Below are 18,480 nucleotides of genomic sequence, written 5' to 3' on the forward strand. Positions count from 1 at the left end.
AGGTCTACATAGTATATGTGGACCATGCGTGATTACATTTTCACAAAATTGGCAAAATATTAAAATGACAAGTTTGTCACAAATGTGTTGAATGTTCACCTTCCATGACCTAGGTTTAATTGGATGAATATAGGAGAGCATGTATTTTGGATTTAAGGAGTTTAACTTGACTTTGACCCATTCATACGTTTATGCATTGAGTAATTTTCAAGGTATGGAGAAAAAGTGCAATTTTTGCATTGAATAGTAAATTGTTACCATTTTCATCTGGACTTTGACCCCAAAATTCATAAGATAATCACTGTCAGGCAGAACATGCATAAATATGTAGTACGTTTCAAGATAACTTGAGCCACTTCCGAGATATGGAGAAAAAAAAAATAGTTCAGCACTTTCACTTGATCTTTGACTTTTTGACCTTTGAGGCAAAAACAAAAGAAAAGAAAAAAATTCCAGAGAATATCTATTAGGTTATACATGCATACACCAAGTGTAAAAAAAATAATAATCCTGCTGGCATTGCATAAACATGAGGGAAATACATGTAGTAATATTTTGAAGTGTTGCCCTTGACCGTTGACCCCTGACCTTTGACCCCATGAACCCTAAATTCTCTAGATAATCACTGCCAGTCAGTATATGTATATATACTATGTTCCATGAAGATACCTTGAACAATTTCCAAGGTTCAGAGAAAAAAGGTGAAGTTTTAAGATTTTTACTTGACCTTTTGACCTTTGATCTTTGACCTCATGACCCAAACTTTCATCAGAGAATCTTAATTGAGTAATACATGTATACACTAAGTTTCAAGAAAATATCTTCAGGCATTGCATAGATATGGTGGAAATAGTAAAATTTTATGTATTTGACCTTGACCTTTTGACCTTTGACCTTGAGCATGTGCACCCAAAAGTTGATAGGCACAACTTCACCCCCTAATACACATACATGCCAAGTTTCATTAGGACGTTACGTCAGTTTGGGGAGCATGAGAGTGTGTGTGGGATATGAGTATAGGCCTACAAGTTGTTGTGTATGTTTTGTTTGTGGATTTAGAAGTCTACATCCAATGTGAATGATGAAAGATATTTCTTATTTTCCAGGATCTTTTGGAAATCGAAGTAATGGTGAACCTGTTAATGGTTTGGTGTAGCCATTGGTGCAGTTTAAAGGGGAAATCCAGTCCAAAAATGACTCAGTCTGATATAAAGAGAGTAAAACCTTAGGAGTTCAACTCAACTCATTTCAAAATTTTACCGTTGATCTCGTAATGTTTTACTCTTTCTTATCAGACTAACTTATTTTTGGACTGGATTTCCCCTTTAATGCACTGCACCAATTCCTAGATTTCCAATACGCATGATTCTTTAGATCTACAGAAAATTCCTTCTTTCTTCTCTTAGCCTGTCTTGACCTCACACAAAGTAATGTGTCGGGAAAGTAAAACCTACCTGGAAACGTTACCCGCTCAACGCTAGTTGGCGCATTCCCCGGCAGCGTTTCACTTTTCGACCTTGAGTTGGCCATCTTATGTTATGGTAATTTATGTGCATTCTCCCGTCACACTCGGCGCAGCGGAGTCGAGCCAAGAGGTAATATTTTTGCGTTTGATTAAACCTATTTTTCTTTAAATTTATTTGGCCGGATATTGTGCATAAATTTAGAATGTTGCCGGAATGTTAAACGTCGAGCGGGTAGATATTTGCGCTTCATTTCAGTTTAAAATGATGTGGGCTCTGCTATGCTGTGGCCTGCGCTGGCCTGTGCTCCAGCAATAACGTATGCTGTAGTCCCACCTCCTACATTTTGAGTTAGCTAAGAATCCCACGTCATGTTTGTTTAAATCCTTGTCACCTGATATTATAGGTCTAGACGTCTGTACTCTAATAGCTCGTGAGTCATGTATGATGTAAATTGAGCTGAGCGATAGCTTGTGTGACAGTATCATATTTTCTGTGTGTGTGTGTGTGTATGAAGCGCTTTTGCAGAATGAAAGTGGATAGATGCTTTCACTTTCACTGTTCAGGGTTCAGCATGTTCAGGAATGAATGTAAACTTAAGCTGTATTCAAGAATCAGCTTCAGACAGCCCTTTGTTTGCTGTACACAAGCTAGAATTGAATCTAAGTCACCATGGCCCGAATTCGCGAAGGCGGTACAAATGAAGCCATGGTTTAAACCGTGGTTTCATTTGTACCACCTTCGCTTCGTGAATTCAGGCCTAAGTGTCGCAACAGGCTTCGCATGGCATCTGGTCGAGCTAGTTTAGATTATATTAGATCTAGGCCTACTAGTTGTTATAAATAGTAAATTTATTAATCATTATTTATACTTCTATATATTCTATTTAAACTTTTTTTAACCTTGCAGTTTTGAATCCCTTTCAGCAACTCATTGATGGTGAAAATTGTGTATACATCAGTGAGCAAGAGGCCGGTGGCACAGCCCTGGTGACAAAACAATTGTAACGTTAGATCTCATTTTATGATTTATTCAATTGTTGTATTCGGACCTCGGCCAAACCTAAAGGCAGATACACGTGTGTCCTGATTTTACATTCAGAATCATTCAAATAGCCATAATTTTGGCATTTCTGGTAGCTAAATCTAATTATAGCTTTGTATAGGGGTGCATTTGTTTCTACCTCCATGACCATGATGACCATGCCTGAATACCCTGAGTTCAACCTCAGCTGCAGCAGTGGCAGCAGAGAGTCCATTGTTAGAACACTGTGTACAGTATTGTACAAGAATGTTGAGCATGACGCGTGGTGTATTGTGCAAGATCAGTGCCAGTGTGCAGTAATTTAGTTGCGCAGAGAATAACTTTGAATCTTGCTCATTGCTAAATGTCCTGAAACAAATGTTTTACTTGATATTAAATGTCTCCCTGATCCAGGTGATTAGACCATTTTTGTAATTTATTACAATTTCTGGATTTCTCTTTTCCTATAGCCAACAAGTATCAGTAGTTCATTCATGTGGTCCCTCCCATTAAGTTCCGTAGCCAGGAATTCACTAAGTTGTTGCTACATGTACAAATTGTAGGTAGGGCAAGTGTCTTGCAAGCTTTGTGGTTATTATGGGCAACTTTTGTGAGCAAAGCATGCATAATAGCTGGGAATACATTACTGAACCAGTTTATTGGAGACATGGCTGTGGTAGTGGGTTGATGGTTGTACCTACAATATGTAAATGCATGGCCCTCTCACAGACATTTGGTGATGGCATATACCCATCACATGTTCGTGTAAAACATACTGCAACATTTTTCTTGGTCTCTGTGTTCTTGTTTTGTTTTGTTTTGATTTCTTTTCTTTTTAAGGACAGTATCTCATCTTCTATGTTCTCATTTCATAGAGTTCAGTGACAGTGTAAGTTGTGCTCTCTCTGACTGGATATGATGCTGACTGACACTGATGTGTTTTAATATGGGAAATTGCATCAATTTGAATTGAAAATCCATCCATCCACCTTTGACTGACTTTGAGTGCCCATATTCATAAAAGGTATGATCGTTTTCTTCAACATCGTCAGAGTTCATAAAGTGAACTTCAAATAGTTCCATGATAGCATGAAAGTTGTACAGTATCATTCCCATACTAATTATCAAATGTATATACACGTGTATTGCCAGTGCTCAAACTAATTACTGTGTAAGTTATCAGACCATGAAAGTTGTTGATATCAGTGCTTCTACTGAGGCAAAATAGAGATTCAATACGGTAATCTATTTAAAATATGTGGTAGTATGACCTTGCAATTGTGATGTTATTGTCCCATCCGCAAATTTAGTTGCATGAAGATTGTGGTCACTATCTTTCAAAGATTGCATAATTTTTATCCTTTATTCACAGCCATTTAAATGTGCATAGTGAAAAATAGATAATCAGTTGCATTGATCAGTTGCATACTGTGAGCTTATGATAAAACTTACTTCTTCTAACACATTTGTGATTTGAGGAAAATACATTGTAACACTACAATTACGAAACAACTGCATACCAGTCTGCTTCCAGAAGGAAAAGCCCTACAACATACTTTGTCTGATGCTTCTGTAAAAACCTTCAGAAATGAAACATTATCTTTTCTTGATGTTTCTTTTTTTTGACTTATTCAAAAATATAATTGTTTGTAGATTTTTTGTTTAGTTTCTAATATTAGTTCTTTATTTGTTAAGGCGCATTAATCCAGGCTAACAAAACATTATGCCCCTGAAGGGATGGTGAAGCAGTATCTTTTTTTTTCTTCTGAAATAGAAATCTGTCAGTGTGGTAGAGCTTGCTGAGTAAAGTAGCAGTAAAATGCTTCACCAGGTCTGTTTTGTTCTTGTCGTATGTCACTTCAGATCAGACTTTCAACAGCCACATTGCAGTATGGTCAAATTCCGTCGTGGAGGTGGTCAGCCTGCCAGTAGTGGGGGTGAGAATGATTCCCCGTCAAGGGCCAGCGCCGGTGGAGGGAGCATGGACGAGGTGGACCTTGGATGGGGTGCAGGGCTTGGAGCACTGGGGGGAGACAGTCCACTCCGTAAAGGATTTGGATCCTTTGATGAGCAGGCGGAAGCTTCAGCGAGAGGGGAATGTGAAGGTGAGGTCATCATCAGAAGTCTCATCTCTCCATCCTGCCGTTTCCTCTCCTTCCATTGCTTTAATTGATATTGGGTTTACCAGTGGAGATATTGCTTTTCTGTTTTTATGGTTACATGTAACAGGAATAGAGATTTCATCAAAATAAAATGCAAATTCTCATTATGTTGTGAGTGTAGTTATTAGAAAAAAAATCATTAGTTATCTACAACCACTACAGAACCAATTCAAGTGTCTTAAAACTGTTCACTATATTTCAAGGATACTGTCATGTATTGATAGAGTCTTGCAATTATGTTTTCAAAGAATGCATATCAAACAGTACATCTTTAGATTTCGAGATCACGAATATAATTCTAAATACTACACTTATTCAGACAGTAAATATGATGGTTTGACTGCTTCAGTATTTTACACATTTAACCCTAAAAAGACTGGGGGGGGGGCCTAAAAGGCCCCCCCTCGACATTTCGCGCGATTACTCTGCAACACGCAATGCTCTCGCCGCGATGCTCTATGACTTTTTTCTTTCGAGTTTCCCGCACATTTTGACACCAAATTTGTGACGCCCGGGGGTACGGTTCTGAAGTTACATAACTTTTTGTACATGCATGTGAGACCGAAAATGGCTCAAAAATGTGATTTTGTGTACAAAGTCAATACAAATTGAGTTTTATCACATGGTTCATATAAATATGCTTATTTTTACTCTCAATGGCTAAAATCAATTTGTTTTAGTAGTATTATGCTTCAAAAAGGGTCTGCCACAAATTTTGCTGAAAAAAACAACAAAAACAAAAGGTCGAAAAACAAAGAAATACATAAGAAATTCATAAAACAATAAAATAAATAAGAAATCAATTTTGATACCGAATTTTTTTTCAAGTACATTTGCTAAGAATGCTACAAAGAATATCTAGACCAAAAATGAGCACTTTTGGAGCTTTATTTACTGATTTAGATAAAAAAGTCTGATTTCTCGCATAAATTAGTATAATTAATCAAAATAAAATAAAAGAAGACTATTTTGGAAAATTTAAATATACGATCTAGTAGATTACATCGCACACTATCACTGTGCAAATTTCCGCGGCGATCGCGCGATCCACGGCCGAGATCTTAAGGGGGGGCCCTTTAGGCCCCCCCCCCCCCCCCCCCCCCCCAGTCTTTCGAGCTACCAAAATAGCCCAGTCTTTTTAGGGTTAAACCCAATGCTTGGGAGAAGTGGATGTGACATGGACCCCGTTTACAATACGGGTTGGGCCAAGCCGCGGCCGAGCCCAGCCTCAATTGCGAGGCCGGGCCCGGCCACTCTTCTGATTCAAACCTTTCGATATTTTGGTGTAGTGGCGCTCTGCTTGTAAACAAATGCAATTTGGTATTGTCTGGTTTTCAGACCCTTTGCCAAATGAATTCCGTGGCGATGAAGTTGCCGTTCAGGCAAAGGCCTTTGCCGAAGGAAAAAATCCTTTGCAGGACAAAGCCACCTTAAACTTTACTAGTTTTCGACATTGAGGGGGTTAATATCCTGAACAGCGAAAGAGTACAGGCAGAGGGTTTGGAAGCCAGACGAAAAATTGGCCGCGCATTTGGCCCAGTTAACGTTTACACTGAGAAAAGGCCGGGCTCGGCTGCGGCTCAGCAGCGGCCGAGATCACCTCCAGAGCGAGGCCAAATGCGAGGCCAATTTTGGCCCCGCATTTGGCCTTTTGCGCATTTACACTGAAGCGGGGCTGGGCACAGCCACGGCCGAGCCGCGGCCGAGCCTCGCACTGTAAACGGGGTCATGATTAAAGCCTTTGTGTGCTATGTGTGCCAAATGGCATAGAATACCAAAGTCCCTGGCACAGACAGGGTTCAGCCTGTAGGGATTTTTAATACTTGGAGGAGAAGGTTGTGTCTCTGTAATGCTCTATTGCTGCTGTTTTGATCTTACTACAAGTAGCTATTCTAATCTTCTCTACATGTGAATATTGTGTTCTATGATATCATCGTAGAATTAATCCTTTGAACCAGAAGAAGTTTAGAATAGATACACCGTACTACTTTCTTAAATGACATTTGATTTCCACCTTGTCACCCTAGATGAATTCTCTGTGGAACAAGCAGTTGAGGCAATAGGATTTGGATGGTTCCAGTTAAAGATATCTGGACTAACAGGATTTTGCTGGGTGAGTATGACACACCTTATAATGATGAACTCTATTCATTGTTTGTTTTGTCATGTTCTGGATAAATAATATTTACATATTTTGCTACTCATCCTTAATATGCACTCTGCCAATCAACAAAAAGAGTGTGAAGTTAAAAATCTGATGCAGTGGTTACTTTGAGTGCTTGAAATGTCATCTTTCTTTGGTCCATCAGATGGCTGATGCGATGGAGATGATGATTCTGTCCATTCTCTCCCCCATCCTGAGATGTGAGTGGCACCTGTCATCCTGGGAGGAGGCTCTCATCACTACTGTTGTCTTTATTGGAATGTTCCTCAGCTCCACTGTTTGGGGTATGATCTGTGACAAGTTTGGCAGACGAACGGTGAGTGCATCTTCCCGCGTACTGAAAATAACCATGCAAACTTCCCAATGATTTGCATACATGTTAATATGTGCATAAATCCAAAAATGAAGTGAAATGTTGCTGTAGTCTTAATTCAAAAGGAAAATAATGATATTATCACTGTCAGGTTTGCTTCTTGAGTGGATGTGACTTGATTATTGTGTGAGAAGACTTTTCTTCTCTTTTACTGTAGAACAAAATGACTTACTAACTCTGTGACTATGCTTTTTTTTTTTTTAACAGGGTCTCATAATTTCTGGCTGTTGGATTTTTTACTTTGGGATTGTGAGCAGTTTTTCACCGACATATGGTTGGATCCTCATGATGCGAGGGATGGTCGGCATTGGAGTAGGAGGAGTCCCTCAGGCGTGAGTTTTCTCCTCTTTTCTTGTCTTCATCATATGTTTGTGGAATTAATTAGTCCCACAGGACGTTTCATGAGTATATGGGGAACTTCATTTGTTTCAGTGGTTTGAAACATTTTGTTTAAAATGTCATCATATTCAATATCATATCTATTCAGATGATAATAAATTTCTTTTAAATCATATCAATTGCATGCTGATTTTGCTCTCCTTACCTTTGAAGCTTGACTTGTGCAGACTCTGAATATCTCATATTTAGCTCCAAGGCTCAGCTTAGTACTGTAAATACTAACTGTACAGATAAGTTTCTTTCTTGGGGCACACTATTAACATTTCTCAAACATGTCACAAGCCCAGCAAATTTTTTTACTGCGACCTGTCTACAATTGTATGTCTGCTCAAATTGCAATAAATAGTCAGGTGCCAATTCTGCAACATAGTGCTTAAATCTACAAACATCTGTCTCCATGTGGTACAGAAGAGATATGCCACACTGGATCGCCTGGCTCAATTTTGGTTGCACACTTTTGTTTCATCTCCCCCATACTCAGTTTATAAATAACAGAAGCTATAGAATGCAGAAGCTCACATTGCTACTTTGACTACTCAAAGACACAGGGTCTGTATTATCCTAATTTTGCAATCTCTGCATTGGATTAGTTTTAGAGTTTCATTGCTTGGTTTACACTGCATTCAAGGTTCAGCTCCTCAGTGTAAAATTTCTGTAGTAAGGCCTGATATACATGTATACCTGCCCAAAAATTATGCTTATCAAATTCTTGTGGCCTTCTCATTCTAGAATTGATTGAAAAGAGCCTGTGCATGTGCCTAAAAAGATGGAACAGCCTTTCTGAAGACATATAGACATGTAAATCATCTGACTCCTTCAAAAATCACTGTAAAATGCAGTTTTTGACTCTGTAATTAATTGTGTCAATCCTGTAAGTAACTTGATTCATTCATTGTTGACTGTGCCTTGAGCATTATGCAGAGTAGATTTGGCTCTGTAAGTCACATGAGTAAGGAAGCTATTATTATTAAAAAGAAGTAGGTTCTCTTTAAATTTAGTATTCATGTCAGCTTGTTAAGTATGTTGGTTGCCTAAGGCACCTTGTGATTGGCTAGCTTGTGATTTCATGCTGCAGTGATTCTATTCAAGGATTATTGGTAGTTTTCTAGAGACTTAGAGATTAGTTCCATGTGACTGGATGGTGCATTCATTGCAGTCATATGATGGCGTAACCCTAAAAGGGGGGGGGGGGGGCGGAATCCGAATCTGCCCCTCTATGTTTTGTGCTATAATTCTGTAACGCGAGAAGGCCTCGTCGCGAGGCTTCTTGACTTTCTTTGTTCAAGTCTAACGCAACTTTTGAGACCAAATTTGCAATGTTTGTGCATACTCTTTTGAAGCCACACCCATTTTTGTAATGGCATGTTGCCCCAAAACAGGCACAATTTTGTGGATTTTATGTACATTTCCTATGGAAAACAGTGCTCTGTCATGAAAATCATAAAAACCTGATTAATTTTATAATTAATCACTTTCATTGATTGATTTTATGCTAATTATTGTAGAAAAGTGGTCAGTGACAATTTCCAATAAAAACCAGAGAAAAAACAAAAGTTGAAAAACAAAGGAATACATGAGAAATTCTAAAAACAATATAATGCATAAGAATTGAAATGACTTTAGGAAGTTTTTATGATGTACAATTGTTGAATTATATGCTATAAGAGATATGGGCAAGTCCAAGATAAGGTCCCCTCAGAAGGCTAAATTTCATCTTTGCTCAATATTGACATGTTTGGTATCATTTTGAAGCTTATGAGTTGAAGTTTTGATTTCCATGGAGGAAAAATGATATTATGTAAATTTATGCAAATTTCAAGGGCTTCATTTGCATAAATGTGAAACACAGTGTTACGTATGGGACATTTATAAAAATTCATATTAATTCAAAGGAAAACAAATAATATTTGATTAATATGTGGACATAAGAAGTTCATCACATAGTTTAACTTGGTATGAAAATTTAGGGATTATGCAAATGATTATGCAAATTAGCTCGTGTCCTATCATGAGATGTCCCATACGTAACAAAATGAGGTCATTTTTTTAGGTTTTTTCTGAAATTGCTAAGGTTATTTTAATGCCCTTTTGGAAACTTCTAATTTATTGTTTAGAGAAATTAAATACCAGAGAAAAAAGAAAAAAAAGTAAAAGAAATTTTTTTTTATTAGGCATTGAAATAATGTTACGTATGGGACAAATGCGTTACGTATGGGACATCCTCATACATATTGCATGTGAATGCATGTAGCTAGCTGGGAAGGTCTCTCAGTATACAAATGGTCAATCATCCTGAAGAAAGCATCCCAACATTGTAGCTACTTTTTGAGTTATAGACACTTGAAACAATACATGAACTTGACTGAACAATTTTCAGAAAGGGGGAGGGGAAAATGGCAAAATACACAATGAAAAATCATCATTAAAGGGATGGTATAGTTTTTTGTAGAAATGGGGATTCAGTCTTCAACATTTAAAGAGATGATTGGAAACCAATTATATGAATTACATGTACTTATTAGAGCATAAAATCCTAAGACTAGAGGAATTCAAAGTTTATGTGATGGAGATCCAATTTGAAATGGTTGTGATATATATAATAGAAAAAAAAAGTAAAATGATTTTTTTTTTTAATTGCAAGTGATACACAAATTGTCCTTATTCAGTTTTCAGTAGTAGCCACAACAAAATTCATGGGTATACATACTGAGGTGTGACTCGAATCAATGACCTGACTGATAGACAGACATCATATGTCTACTCGATCACTGGGGTTCCACGCAGTAGGTATTGCTTATTTATTAAACTTAATATTTCTTGCGTCAAGTTGTTTTTAGTGAAACTAAATGGCAAACTGCCCTTCATCAATGGAAGTAAACACTTTAAAGTATTCAATTTTTCAGTAGTAACTATCCTGATAAAAATAGGGCATACATACTCAGGTTGGTCATAAAAAATATAATAGAATATGATTGAATGTGATTATGATGGTTAATATCTGGGGAATATTGTTCCCTTGTCATTCTGGATCAGTATTTGAGTAATTTCAACTGATTCCACCTCAATAATTATGCAAAAATTTGTTTATGGGTATTTTGCAAAATTATTTTGCAAAATACCCATAAACATGGTTCTCCACACACTAAACGAATGGGGGACAAAGAGCATGCATACCCAGGTTGGTCATAAAAATATAAAAATATGATTGAATATGATTATGATTATGAATATTTGGGGAATATTGTTTCCTTGACAATGTGGGTCAGTATTTGAGTAGTTTCAACTGATTTTACTTCAATAAATATGCAAAATACCCATAAACATGGTTCTCCACACACTAAATGAATGGGGGACAAACTGTCCCATACGTAACAGTCCCATACGTAACACGTCATGTCTGTCTTTAATTAGAACCTGTAATTAGAGCTTTTTGCCTCATGACATGAAACTTACCTGTGATAATCTTGAGTGTTATGACTTTCATCACAGTGAGTTACAAGTTGCAGAATGATATACTTTCAGAGAGTTTTGAGGTTGAAAAAAATGTTCAAAAAAACAAAATTTTTCTGGTCCCATACGTAACGGCACTTATTTTCTCTTCTAGAATATAATTGTGAAGGTCATTTTTCTCCATTTTTTACATGATTATACTTCTTCTAGATATCAATCACCATGATGAAGTTCAATATGATCAAAGGCCATTAACACTATTTTTCAGGTCATAAAAGTCTCTGAATGTCCCATACGTAACGTGCGCGTTATCTTGGACTTGCCCATATGCAAACCAAGCATGGGTGAATTATTGAAAGGGCTTCAGTCTGTGCAACCATTCTGTTTAATAGCAAAGGATGCACAGAATGTCTATGAAATATATATAAAACAAATACATTGTTTTTGAATATATGTACATTTGTATCCTCCTGGTTATCTTAGTTGTATATTTCCTTGTCAGCGCTGCTTTTAAGCTTCATATCGCTATTGAAAGTGCCAAAACAAATTTTCTTACATATTCTTTCACATAGCGAATGATGTATCTGTCCTGTCTTACATCTGTTCTAGTGCAGTGTACATGCTAGTCTTGCTAATTGTTAATATCATTGATCTGGTGTTGATTTCAATCTGATTTTGTCCTGTTTATCGTGTGATTACGTTTTTGCTGTCTTTCTACAATGACCTGACACCTCTGATGTGAATCTGAGAAAAGTTCAGTTATTTGTGGATTTTCTATTGATTTCCCACATCACAGTGTCACCTTGTATTCAGAATTCCTGCCCTCAAAGGTCAGAGGCCTGTGTGTGACGTGTATTGAGGTGAGGATTTTCACACCCTATGTACCTACAGACATTCAATATGCTAGCCACACAAGACATGCTAGTCTTTTTGGGATGTCATTCAAAATCCTAGCTGCATGAGACATGCTAGTTGTTCTGTAATGCAAGCAATATCATTGATAAAAATGACATATATGTCTTTTTTCAAGTATGTATGTGTGATGATTAGAATCCTGGTTGCATTCAGATAATTGATAGAAAAAGAAACAACAGTTGAGTAGGACAATGAATTGGAAAGTCTCTGAAATATTGAGTGAAATGAAGCATTTTCATTGTTTTCAGCACAACAATTTTGCCTCATATCCGGTTTTTAAATGTTTATTTGTGAAGAATGATAATGAATATAAATGAGAGGGGAATGAAGAAACATTTAGTTAATTGAATAGTAGAATCTAAATATCAATTTGTGTTAATATGATAAATATAGATCAGTGTGTTGATTCTGTTGTACTTGTATTTGCAACCAGGTGCACACACCCAACCACTAATGTGTCGATGTGTGTTTTATCGTGTGTTTCTTTGAATGCACAGGCAGGCAGAAAGGCATTGGTATTTCTCTCAGAAATGTGTCGCTATTGCTTAATATTCTTTATCAGAATGTACAAACACATATCTCTACAAATATCTTGAGGGCAGTTTTTCTTCATTCCTTTACATATTTCAGAGGACACCATACATATGTATGTAGTCTTTTTGTCTTTTAATTTTGTAGTCTGATTTTATTAAGCTTTGTCAAGATTGTTTGTTCATTTATAGATTTCTTGAACCATATTCATAATGTCCATCATGTTCTCAATTCATGAAGATATTTTGGGCTCTTGGTACCATCCTGGAGGTGTGTCTTGCTTTGGTTGTCGTGCCAACCCTAGGATGGCAGTACCTTCTCATCTTCTCTGCCATTCCTATGTTGATCTTCATTCTCATGTGTAAGGTAAGAATACACTCCATGGTCACACATGGCCCGGTAGATTGATGAATTCAAACCACCTTTTTTTTTTTTTTTTTTTTACCCAAGGGATCTAGTAACACATTGCTCACTTGACCTGCTTAGTCTACATACTTGTAAGTTGTACTTAGTTGTAACCCTAGCATTGTGGGAACCGGGTACCTTTAAATGTTTCTACAAATGAATGGTGCTATATAAATGCTATTTCATTATCATCATCATCATCATCATCATCACTTCAAACCTTGTGTAGATCTTATCAGTAAAAGCTGTGTCCAAAAAAAAAAAATGTATAGATTTCACTCTGAATAGTTTATAATGCAGATTTCAAACGTTCTAGAGTGTATGGACAAGGTTAATGTCAGCAGATATTAAAACTTGTTGCAAACACTTTCGACTGCATGTATGGATATGGGTACTTGGATGAACAACTTATATTGTGATTGCATTTCAGTGATGAGACCTATTTACATCTCTTTTTAATAATCAAAAAGTTGATATTCATACAGGTTTCAGGCATTCACAGTACCAACTTACACTTGTACATATCATATGAGAACCTTTTCGTTTCACAACATGAATGCCATATAAACAGAGCATGGCCTTGATTTGATTTTATTTCCTTCTTTTTTCTGATGGGTGTTATACGAAGGCTTTAATCCGAAGGTTATTCTCTTTGAATATAATATATCTCTTGCATTTTGGCTATCAAACCTGTGTATGGGTGAGAAGATGTAAAACAGCTTGAGATGGATGATGTTATGTTTGTCTTACAGTGGTTGCCAGAGAGTGCTCGCTATCAGGTTGCCTGTGGCAACCAGGCTAAAGCTCATGAAATCCTGAAGAGTGTTGCTCTAAGTAACAACAAACCCATGCCACTGGGCAAGCTGAAGTGTGAGGATACACAGGTGAGTATGGATGGGACTACTGAAGTCTGGATGGAGACAAAAAGACATTATGTAATCTAAATACATGCATGTACATAAGTACACTCCCTGTCTATGGTAATCTTTATATCCCCTTTCTCTCTCTCTCTCTGTAACATTATATGTGAGAGCTTGGTACTAACATTTTTCTAAGATTGCCCATTTGGGCCACTAAACTCTTTGAATTTGAAGTTACATTACATGATTATACATGTGTGAATACACACAGAATTTACCTGATCACAGTCCTAACCACTGATAGGATATTGGCAGTGTGAATTCATCATCAGGATATTTTTGTATTATTTATTATACTCTCAGATGTAAAAGTTTGCAAATCTTACAAGTTATCATTTTCTAGTGCAAAGAATCTTTTGTAATAACGGTATAGATCAATGGGAAGCTTGAAGCATTATTTGAAAGACATGATACACAGAGAAGTTTGAATGACATGTAGACATGCTCATGGTTGACTCTCTTTTTCTGTGTTATGTTCCCAGAAACGTGGTTCCTATCAAGACCTGTTTAGTTCCAGAGAATTAGGAATCACAACAGCACTCCTGCTCTTTATTTGGTGAGTTCACCAATCTGGAGTGATCCTTGTACAGTGCACTCCTGTTATAACAAACACGGTTATAACAAAATTCTGGTTACAACGAAGTAAAAATTCAGGCCGCAGCACTATCGGCTCTATGTTTTTTCATTATTTATTTGTTCATTTATAACAAAATTTACAAACAATGAAAGAAAACTGCTGGTCCCAAGGACTTCGCTATAATGGGAGTCCACTGTAGTACATTACTGTCAAATAGGAGAAAGGAATATATGTGCTTCCATGTCATGGATGCTTTTTTACTAGGGGAAATATTAGGAATGGCATGTATCTATGATCATTGTACGTTATTAAAAAATGCATTTTAGAACCACTCGTAGCTCAACATAGCAGATTTTGATAAGTCATTTGACCTATCTTATATATATGTAATGATATGATAATATTACATTAAATAAATTTCTGAATACAAATAATACCAGGCTATTAGAATTCAATCATAGGATAATGTTGGGTCTGTTGCCAGACGTTAAGGTACAATTGCATGAGAGTTTGCTTTACCAGAATGTTATAAAGAAATTCAGAACATTTCTAAAATGAAATGTGTGAGGATTTTTCCAAAAGGAATGGTTTTGTAATTAATCAATTTTCATTTCTCTCAACAGGTTTGCCAATGCTTTCTCTTACTATGGTTTGGTTTTACTCAGCACTGAGCTCTTTGCCTATGGGGATTCTTGCTCAGGTTTGTCACTCATGACTATTTTATGTGGTGCTAGTGATAAGCATGTCTTTCTTTTCTCTGGATTATTATCATTGTCATCATTAAAAGTAGTCCAAGCAATTTCTCATCATTTGACTCATTCTCATATCAAAGCTCTTGGGCAGATTTACAGCTCTGTGTAATCATACTTGTTTTGGTATAGGATTTGTTAGCTTGTTTATATCATTTCTATCCCTCCCTTTTCCTTTCCACTTTAATATGTAGAACTGATTGTTATCCCCTCTATAGACCGATTCTGTGACGCGCTATGTGTATTTTTGGCATGGGCAGCGCCATTAACGAGGTGTCTTAGCCGACCCCCCCCTCCTCTCCCCCCCCCCCCACCACATTCCGCACGCGGAATGAAAAACTGATGCATGGTCGTTTTAGCCAATAGGCGTCTCGTACTGAGTGCGCGAATGCTTGCTTAGTGCGCGAACCTTTGTTACAAGTGCGCAAACCTTTGTTACAAGTGCGCGATAAACATGTTGCCCGGGGGTGGGGGGAGAGGAGGGGGGGTCGGCTAAGACACCTCCAAATGAGCTCATGGCTGCGCCCAGTGCCACAAATTGTCTGCTGCCCTCAACGAACCCGAATCGGTCTATACGTTCCTCTGCACCTCTGAATAGGTCACTGAGATATATGTTGCATTACAAATGCTGAATTTACTATTATTATTTTAATATGTATGACCATTGAATGCTATAAAGTGTAAAGTAAGACACGGGAGATTCCAAGGAATGATTTGAATAGACTGATCACTGTATGGGTCCTGCTTACAGGTAACAGTGGCAAGAGTAATGCAGGAGATGACTTTAACTGCTTTGATGAGTGCAAGACTTTGACCAAAGGTGATTATGTCTCACTGCTGTGGACTACAATGGCTGAATTCCCAGGTGAGGATCATAATGGGCAATTCCGCAGTTAGGTGGACATGACATGGATAAAAGAAATGTGCCTCTTTATCTTACTCTTTAATTTAGGTATCAACTAATGCCATGGATGTTCACCAATCACTAAGGTCTTTCAAATTCAGTAGATTTTATTTTTCATATTCATTGATTTTGCAAGATCTAAAACCATCATTTAAAATGTACATGTGGGACTGGGGATGCTGAAATTCACTTAAATGCAAATTACAGTGGGTTGCTTTGAAATTTTTTCCTCAAATTTTTGCTAAAAGGTAAAGGATGAATACATTTAAATACTCCAGAAGTCATGTGACATTTTGTTGATTACAAAAGGGTGAAATGACCTGCGGAATTACTCTGGACAAATGTAACGTTACTAACCGTAACGTTACTAACCATGCATTTGGGGGTCTAGCTAATAAATCATCGGTCGAACTGCTAAAAATATTTGTGTGAACATTTGTCATGATGCAATAATTGAAATTAATGCAACACTTCGTTTTAAGTAACTTGAAATTTTGCACACTTTTTGTTTCAAGACATTGATTTTTTTGTCATGTCCTTTTTTCGTAACGTTACTAACCAGCCCTTTTAGTTGCGATAGCAATTCTAATATTTATTGGATTGTACTCATTCTTTTCTATATCATAGACCTAGGAAGGATGAACATGTTTTAAAATGATTTTGACTTGAAATGAATAAATGGTGATTTAGTAGTAAAAATAAATATCTAAATTTCTTTAAATGTAACGTTACTAACCGCGGAATTGCCCTAATGAATAATACAACAAAGTGCTTTCAGTGTTCACTGAATAAGGGTTTTATTCCATTTCTTTCAGTAAGACCAGCATGATCTCCCATAGTGGAGTACACTTGGCAGTGAGAGACACACTAATCCATTCTCTTGTGATATCTTAGCAACCAAGAGGTTCAAAAACACTTTCATGCCTCAGAAAGTATATCATTGTTAGTTGAATGTGAATCTTGCAAGTCTTTAATTCTACTTTCGTTATTCATGCCTTCATGTCTATCAGAAAGACGATTAACTGTGACTGTGGTTCGTGCTGTACAATCATTTCCTCTTTATCTTGTAATTATTTTGTCATCATCATTATTAGTTTTATTAGTCTTGTTGTAATTGTCACAAAACTATGACAGTGATCACTGTGCATGTAAGGGCGTGTTTCCAGTGAGCATTCCTTTACCAAGCAAAGCATTAAAAACAAAACAAAAACAAAAACAACCTAAAGCCTTCCTGCCCACCTGTCATGGTGGGGTCTCTACATCCCAACAAATTCTTCTGTGACAAGTGTTAATGAACAGTCACAGGCAGCCTCCTGTATACATCCCACTCTTGACGCATAATCGTTGAGAGGCATGTGTGGAAGCAAAAAACACAAAAACAAAACAAAACACACCAAAACACACAACAACAACAACAACAACAACAAACAAACAAAACAAAATAAAAAGTCCAATAGAGTACTTAAGTGATGATGTCACAGTCTTTTGTCTAACTTAGTGAAGGTTCCACCCAATACCTTAACAAATGGCTTTGGGCAGTGAGTGGGTTGGAACCAGGTTTAAAGTACGGCAAGCAACTGTTTTCTTCTCAGATGTTCAGATTGTTTGAGGTTGTTTCCATGGCAATAGATGGCTAGGACATCTCACTTCAGTACTTTATTTCAGACAAACAAAAGTTAACCTTTTCAGAGACCATGTCGAGTGTGTGACCATTCACACTCGGTAATGATGAATCTCTTTCTTTTACTCAGGTCTGATCATCACATTCATATTCATTGAGGTCTTGGGAAGAAAAAAGACCATGGCCATCGAGTTCGCCTGTTTCTCCATCTTTGCATTCCTTCTCTTTCTCTGCACAACAAGGTAAGGAAATGAGAGTCAAATTTTACTTCTCGACAGTATGATGTGAAGCCAGAAATATCAAATAGATTGCATCGAAATCGTTCACATTTTGAAGTAGATTATATCCATACCCGACAGAAATTTCATGAGCATATTTTTTTTTTTCAGCATTGGTGAATGAGATTTAGCTTTTGTGATCACATTTGGAGTGAGTCTTTCTTTTTACTGCTGTTGTGATGATCTCACAGATCCAAAATAACTTTGGTTCAATGGTCACTCAGAACTTTTCCTGATAGGAGTAAATTCTGTGTACATATTTTGATTATGTTGTACATTTTCAAACATGTTTATTGCAGACTCTTTTTATGCCTCTGCCATGAAGCGTTGCCGAAGGCATTTCACTTTTGGGTTGTCTGTCGGTCCGTCCATCCGTCTTTCTGTCAGTTCATAACCAATTTTGTTAACAGCCTTACTTAAAACAAATGAAGCTTTACATATACATGTATGTGTGAGTGAACAAAGCTGCACTTATCAACTGTTGGCACACACACACACACTCAAGGTCAAAGGTCAAGGTCAAATTTGAAAATTTTACCTCCCTCT

The 18,480-nt window shown here is 37.0% G+C and overlaps 1 protein-coding gene across 1 annotated transcript in view; it reads left to right on the forward strand.

The window, feature by feature from the left end:
• The first annotated feature begins 3,431 nt into the window (after nucleotides 1–3,431).
• LOC139734400 (synaptic vesicle 2-related protein-like) overlaps nucleotides 3,432–18,480 on the forward strand; it is a 21,893-nt gene continuing 6,844 nt past the window's right edge. The window contains exons 1-12 of the mRNA XM_071645188.1: nucleotides 3,432–3,510; nucleotides 4,350–4,591; nucleotides 6,676–6,761; nucleotides 6,958–7,128; nucleotides 7,393–7,517; nucleotides 11,831–11,894; nucleotides 12,721–12,846; nucleotides 13,638–13,769; nucleotides 14,288–14,361; nucleotides 15,006–15,082; nucleotides 15,883–15,996; nucleotides 17,787–17,898. Coding sequence (XP_071501289.1) covers nucleotides 4,378–4,591; nucleotides 6,676–6,761; nucleotides 6,958–7,128; nucleotides 7,393–7,517; nucleotides 11,831–11,894; nucleotides 12,721–12,846; nucleotides 13,638–13,769; nucleotides 14,288–14,361; nucleotides 15,006–15,082; nucleotides 15,883–15,996; nucleotides 17,787–17,898 — 1,295 coding nt within the window. The 5' untranslated portion in view covers nucleotides 3,432–3,510; nucleotides 4,350–4,377. The remainder of the gene's footprint in view (nucleotides 3,511–4,349; nucleotides 4,592–6,675; nucleotides 6,762–6,957; nucleotides 7,129–7,392; nucleotides 7,518–11,830; nucleotides 11,895–12,720; nucleotides 12,847–13,637; nucleotides 13,770–14,287; nucleotides 14,362–15,005; nucleotides 15,083–15,882; nucleotides 15,997–17,786; nucleotides 17,899–18,480) is intronic.

This window comes from Diadema antillarum, unplaced genomic scaffold (genome assembly GCF_040938485.1).
Source record: "Diadema antillarum isolate AM-2024a unplaced genomic scaffold, OU_Dant_1.0 seq00000525_RagTag, whole genome shotgun sequence".
Classification (NCBI taxonomy): Eukaryota; Metazoa; Echinodermata; class Echinoidea; order Diadematoida; family Diadematidae; genus Diadema; species Diadema antillarum.